The 6,581-nt window shown below is 48.2% G+C and overlaps 1 protein-coding gene across 2 annotated transcripts in view; it reads right to left on the reverse strand.

Moving 5' to 3' along the window:
- Window positions 1–3,825, reverse strand: part of ACER2 (alkaline ceramidase 2) — a gene marked incomplete at both ends in the record, with an annotated part of 40,743 nt that extends 36,918 nt beyond the window's left edge. For both annotated transcript variants that reach the window (XM_080708533.1, XM_080708532.1), the window contains one exon: window positions 3,718–3,825. In XM_080708533.1, the coding sequence (XP_080564659.1) occupies window positions 3,718–3,825 (108 nt within the window). The remainder of the gene's footprint in view (window positions 1–3,717) is intronic.
- Between the last annotated feature and the right edge of the window lie 2,756 nt (window positions 3,826–6,581).

A 6,581-nucleotide genomic window follows, 5' to 3' on the forward strand; every position in this document is an offset into this window, starting at 1 on the left:
CCCCCAGTACAAAAATAAAAAAATAAAAAATAGGGCTGGGCAAGCCAGGCCTGGTGACCATATAATCCCAGCATTTGGAAGGCTGAGATAGGAGGATCGTGGTTCACCGACAGCCTCAGCTACTTAGTGAGGCCCTTTGCAACTCAGTGAGACCCCATTTCAAAATAAAAAATAAAGCAAGGTGTGGTGGTGCATGCTTATAATCACAGCATTTGGGAGGCTGAGATCAGAGGATCACAGTTCTGAGGACAGCCTCAGCTACTTAGTGAGGCCCTCTGCAACTTAGTGAGACTCTTGTTTCAAAATAAAAATACAAAATAAGGCAGGAGGTGTAGCTCTGAGGTCAAATGCCCCTGGGCTCCATCCCCAGATGAAGGAAGGAAGGAAGGAAAGAAAAGAAGAAGAAACAGGATCTGGCTAACCAGGCATGGTTGTAATCCCAGTACTTTGAGGCTGAGATGGAAGGATCGCAGGTTCAAGGACAGCCTCAGCAAGTAGTCAGACTCACATCAACCTAGCAAGACCTTGTTTCCAATTTTAAAAAAATAAAGTAGGGCTGGGGTGTAGCTTGGAGGTAGAATACCACCTGGGTTCATTCCTAATACATCATGAAAGAGAGGAAAGAAAGAAAGAAAGAAAGAAAGAAAGAAAGAAAGAAAGAAAGAAAGAAAGAAAGAAAGAAAGAAAGGAAGGAAGGAAGGAAGGAAGGAAGGAAGGAAGGAAGGAAGAAAGAGGGAGAGAGCGAGCGCGTGTCTGGCTAAATTGCTGAAATTGGCCTTGAACCTGCTTTCTTCCTGTCTCAATCTCTCAAGTACTGATTTATAGGTGTGTGCCACGACACCCAGCAATAACTAGTTCACTTCTAAGAACCTTTGCACTCACTACAGATCACTCTAATGGGACTAATTCTCCCTCTCCTCTAACACTCTGAGGCCTTTAGCTATACATTGTTTTTTTTTTGTTTGTTTGTTTGTTTTGCCTAAATAACTAGGTCTGACCACCTCCTTGCAGGCCTCAGGCTCCACACATAATTATCTTCGTGGCTCTATAAGAACCTGTCTCTCTGTCACTAACCTGCCCTTTCTTCCTTAACTCTGATAAAACCCTTGTATTTCACAGTATTCTCTACTTACAAATGGAGCAATTCAGGCACCACTAGTGTTTTCTGTGTTGGAAGCACCCACCCTTGCTGCAGCCCATCTTTTGTGTGCACCTGTCTATACCCAACAATAAGGAAAGTATCGCCACTCCTACTAATTGTATCTTCCATGGTATCTCTCAGTGGCAGAGGGCCTGCTTTCCTACAGGAATTAGCCTGATCATAAAAGAAGCAGGGAGCCTGGACTTGGTAGTGCATGCCTGTAATCCCAGTAATTGGGAGGCAGATACAGGAGGATCAATGGTTGGAGGACAGCCTCAGCAAGTAGTGAGACTTTTTTTTTTTTTACAGTAGAGACTTTTTTTTTTTTTAACAGTACTGGGTACTGAACCCAGAAGCATCCTACCTCCAAGCTACACTTTCAGCCCTATTTTTTTATTCCTTATTTTGAAACAGGGTCTTACTAAGTTGTGGATAGCCTTACTAAGTAGCTGAGGCTGGCTTTGAACTTGCAATCCTCCTGTCTCAGCCTCCCAAGTACTGAGATTACAAGCCTGCGACACCATGCCTGGCTTATAAGATTCTCATCAACCTGATGGGACACTATTTCCAAATAAGAAATAAAATCCGGCTGAGGGTATAGCTCAAAGGTAGAATGTTTCTGGATTCAATTCCAGTACCACAACAAAATAAATAATAAATTAAAGAAAGAAAGAGAGAAAGAAGGAGGCTTTAGTAGGCTGTCACAGGAGGATATCAAGTCTGAGGCCAACCTGGACAACTTTATAAGATCTTGTCTCAAAAAAAAAAAAATACTTTTTGAGCCAGGTGTGGTGGCGCACCTTTATTCTTCCAGTACTTGGGAAGCTGAGACAGGAGGATCACAGGTTCACACCCAGCCTCTGCAATTTGTGAGGCCCTCTGCAACTTAGTGACACCCTGTTCCAAATAAGGAATAAAAAAAATAGGGCTGGGGTATAACTCGGAGATAGAAAAACCCTGGGTTCCATTCCCAGCATCACAAAAATACATTTTTAAAGAAAAGCGTTGGGGGTGTAGCTCAGTGGTAAAGGGCCATGCTTTCCAGCACAGAAGGTAAGGGCAGCCAAGACTTCTGGATTGTGGCCTCAGTCAAACTAGAATGTGGGCTTGACAACTCCCTCCTCTCCACAGGAATAAAAGGAGGGGTCTGCAGTCTGACCAGGCAACAGGCAGCTGACTCTGGTCAAGGGCATTCTCTCCTGCAAATCCAAGGGGAGAAATCCTAAATAACAACCTCGAATTCACAATGACTCAAACCAGGAGTTCCTGTTTTCTGTGTCTGGGCAGGGAAAAGATAAGCCACAGAAATGACCACGCAAAGTCTTATGTTTGGTACCAAAATCCTGAGCCATATGCACAGTGAAAAGCAGAGGCATTTCCTCCCAGGGCCAACCTTCCGCTACCACAAAGACTAAAAGACCAGGGATTCTGCACTCTGAGTCCCCTCTCCAGGGATCTAGGGGAGTCCAGAAAACCCCAAACGATCACTCCCAAACTTCCCTTTCACCCCCAGACTTAATCAATGGAAAGAGCACAGGTCTGAGGGAGAAGAATTTGCAGCTGGCACAAGACTGGGATATCCAAGATTAAAAAAGAAAGAAGAAAGAAAGAAAGAAAGAAAGAAAGAAAGAAAGAAAGAAAGAAAGAAAGAAAGAAAGAAAGAAAGAAAGAAAGAAAGAAAGAAAGAAAGAAAGGAAGGAAGGAAGGAAGGAAGGAAGGAAGGAAGGAAGGAAGGAAAAGAAGCCAGGCGTGGTGGTGCACGCTTGTAATCCCAGCATTTGGGAGGCTGAGACCGGAGGATTGCGGTTCGGTTCACGGACAGCCTCAGCTACTTAGTGAGGCTCTCGGCAACTCAGTGAGACCCTGTTTCAAAATAAAGAATAAAAAAATAGGGCAGGGGGTGTAGCTCGGAGGTCGAATGCCTCTGGGTTCCATCCCCAGACCCACAAAAACAAACAAACAAACAAACAAACAAAAAACTCAGAGTAACTAACCTTATTCTAGAAAGAAAGAAAGAAAGAAAGAAAAGGAAGGAAGGAAGGAAGGAAGGAAAGAAAGAAAAGAAAGAAAGAAAGAAAGAAAGAAAGAAAGAAAGAAAGAAAGAAAGAAAGAAAGACTCCACCAAGATTGCCATATTCGGGGGAGGAAGGTAAATCAGCGTGGTGGGACCTGCTGGGGACTCCCCCTCCCAGTGCCCCAGAGCAGGTATTCAAGGCACAAAACCGCACAATGCGACCCAAGTGCGTCACGCCAGGAGACCCTGGGGTGGGAGGGAGGGAGTTGTCCCAAGGGGCTCACCGCCCCCAAGGAACCAAACTGGGAGAAGGGGCTGACAGGGACCCCCGGCTCCGGGACGGCTGGAGACCAACCCAAACAATAGAGCCATCAGGAGGAAATGACAGGAGGAGGAGGGCGACGGCGAGGAGCCCGGCGTCCCGCGGAGGAGCCAGTCCCGGCACTGGAAGGCGCGCCGGAGGGGGCGTGGACCCGCTGCGGGGCCGCACCCGGACCCAAGTCCACCTCCAGGCGCCCGGGGCAGCCCCTCCCGCCGGCGGCCCCGCTCCCACGACCCGCACCGTGTTGTAGAACTCGGCGATGGCAGGCACGATGGTGTAGTTGTCCTCGCACCAGTCCACCTCCGAGCTGCCCGCCCGCAGCTGGTCCCACCAGTGCGGGGCGCTCATGGCCGCTCTGGGGCATTGGAGCCGCTGCTCCCGCAGCCGAGAAGAGCCCAGATCTGCTGCCCCGGGCGCACTGGCGCGGCCGGGCTTTAAGCAGCGGGCTGCAGCCGCCGGATGTGGCGCCTCCCCCGCCGGCCTCCAGCCGCGTCGCTCCGCCCGCTGGACCGGCCCGCTCGCACCCCTCCGCGGCGCCGTCCCTAGGGGGAGCCCGCGGGAGCGCGTCGGCACGCCCCGGGGCGGGTCCGCGGGAGGAGGGGCCGGCGGGCGTGGGGAGGGCGACCCAGTTCCAGACACCTGCCGGCTGCCGGCTCCAGGCTGCTGGCCAGGGCCTTGATGGTCCAGGCCACGCACCCTGCCTCGGCCTCGCAGGCGCATCTACATTGTGTAAAGGATGCCAGAGTTCCTCACTGACCCCTTTGGGCACCAAGGGAGTTTGCACTGATCTGTCTTCCTGCACATGGGACACCTGTGCCCATTCGGAAGCAGTGTCCTCGGTCCCCGGGAGGGATTTGCTTGAAGAGACTTCCTAGAGTCTCTGGGGTAGGAAGACCTTCAGGCTTTGTCGACCCTTCCAGGCAACCCGAGACCTCCGCTCCTCAGTAGAGCCCCGAAGCACTTTCCAGGATCCTACCCTTCCTTTAAGTTACAGAATTAGTCTTTAACCTGTTTTGTCCCATCTTCCCAAATGTGGAACACCTATAAAAACCTAAATTGAAGCCAGGCATGGAGGCGCATAGCTGTAATCCCAGTACTTGGGAGGTTGAGATAAAAGGATCGTAGGTTGGCCGGGCGTGGTGGCGCACGCTTGTAATCCCCGCGCTTGGGAGGCAGAGACAGGAGGATCGCGCTGGTTTGGAGCCAGCCACGCTGGCTTAAGAGACCCTGTTTCCACATAAAGTTAAAAAATAGGTCTGGGAGTGTAGCCCGTGGGAGTGTAACCCGGAGGTAGAAGGGCTTCCAGGAACCCCAGTACCACCAAAAAAAAAAAAAAAAAAGATCGTAGGTTGAGGCCAGCCTCAGCAACTTAGCGAGGCTCTCAGCAAAATAATAAAGCTGGGTTTGGTGTCACAGAAAAGTAATCCTCGTACATGGGAGGCTGAGACAGGAGGATCACAGATTCCAGGCCAGCATCAGCAACTAAGCGAGACCTTCTGCAATTTAGCAAGACCCCGTTTTAAAAGGGGGGCGCTGGAGATGTAGCTCAGAGGTAGAATACCCCACCCCTGCGTTCCGTCCCCAGTACCAGAAATAAGTAAATAAATAAAATGAGACCGGGAGTGTAGCTTAGAGATAGACAGCTCCTGGAATCAATCCTCATTACCCCCCCAAAAAAAATTAAGCAACAAATATGCCTATCATCGGTGGTGTTGCTAAAATAATTATGGTTTTTAGATGTGTATCTTATTTTTTTTTTGTAGCACTGGAGATTGAACCCAGGGGCATTCTACCTCTGAACTACACCCCCAGACCTATTTTATTTTTTATTTGGAAACAGAGTCTAGCTAGGTTGATGAGTGTCTACTTGCTGAGACTGTCTCCAATCTGTGATCCTCCTGTCTTAGCCTCCCAAGTACAGATATTACAAGCATGTACCACCTCACCCAGCAAGGTATATTCTTTTGAGAAATGTAATAGGTGAATTATTAGAGCTTTGGGGAATATTTTTAAATTCATCTTGAAAATGGAATAAACTGCTGAGAAAGTTATTTCTACTTAATGTCCAACTGAACAAAATATGAGAGTACATAACTGATATGTAACATAACTAATTCATTTGTGAAAGCACTTTCTAGAACTAGGTTGACAGTTAATTTCCAGGAATGTACTCTAGTTCATATTATCAGTGGTGGAAAATAGCTGTCCTATAAATAGGACAGTGGGACAATTTATACTGCATGGTAATGTGTAGTGTAGTGCCTGGATGCTCTGGGTTGCAGGAATGATACCCACTTTCCCTCGGTATTGTCTGGGGGGTCTTTTTTGTTTGGGGGGTACTGGGAATTGAACCCAGGGCTCTACCACTGAGCTACATCTGCATTCTCCTCATTATTCCCTGTTACATGGAATTTATCTTTGCCCTGTCTACCCTGCCTTGAGTTCTAAGAGGCTGACCTCTAAGGAAGCCCATGCCAACAGCACTGTGTCTTCCTTCTGGTTTCCTGTTGGACCTGCCCAAGGGAAGGCACAACCAGGAACGAGACCAGAGGCCAGGGTATCTATTCTCCATGGTCCTCTTGTTACTGGCTGTACGTGGGCTGAGGCTGAATCCCTACCCACGGCCATGGCTTCTGCTGCTTCAGCACTTACTGGGTTTACTAGCAGCTGATAATAATAATAATAATAATAATAATAATAATAATAATAATAATAATGTGGGTAATAATTGCGACCCTCTGCTGGTAATCCCTGGGTGTCCCACCATATCTCATTAGTTCCCATAGTTCTGTCTGTATCTTTTTATTTTTTTCAGGACTAGAGATTAAATCCTGGGGCATTCTACCTCCGAGCTATATTCTCAGCCCTATTTTTTATTCTTTATTTTGAAACAGGGTCTCACTGAGTTGCAAAGGAACTCACTAAGTAGCTGAGGCTGGCTGTGAACCCGCAGTTCTCCAGTCTCAGCCTCCTGAATGCTGGGATTACAAGCGTGCAGCACCATGCCCAGCTAAACAAGTTTCTTCTTTATATTCCCTTCAGATACCCCTTTTGTTTATGTTTGTGGTACAAGGGATTGAATTCAGGGACATTCTACCTCCAAC

Source organism: Muscardinus avellanarius (assembly GCF_963383645.1).
Source record: "Muscardinus avellanarius genome assembly, chromosome: 13".
In the NCBI taxonomy this organism is placed as follows: domain Eukaryota; kingdom Metazoa; phylum Chordata; class Mammalia; order Rodentia; family Gliridae; genus Muscardinus; species Muscardinus avellanarius.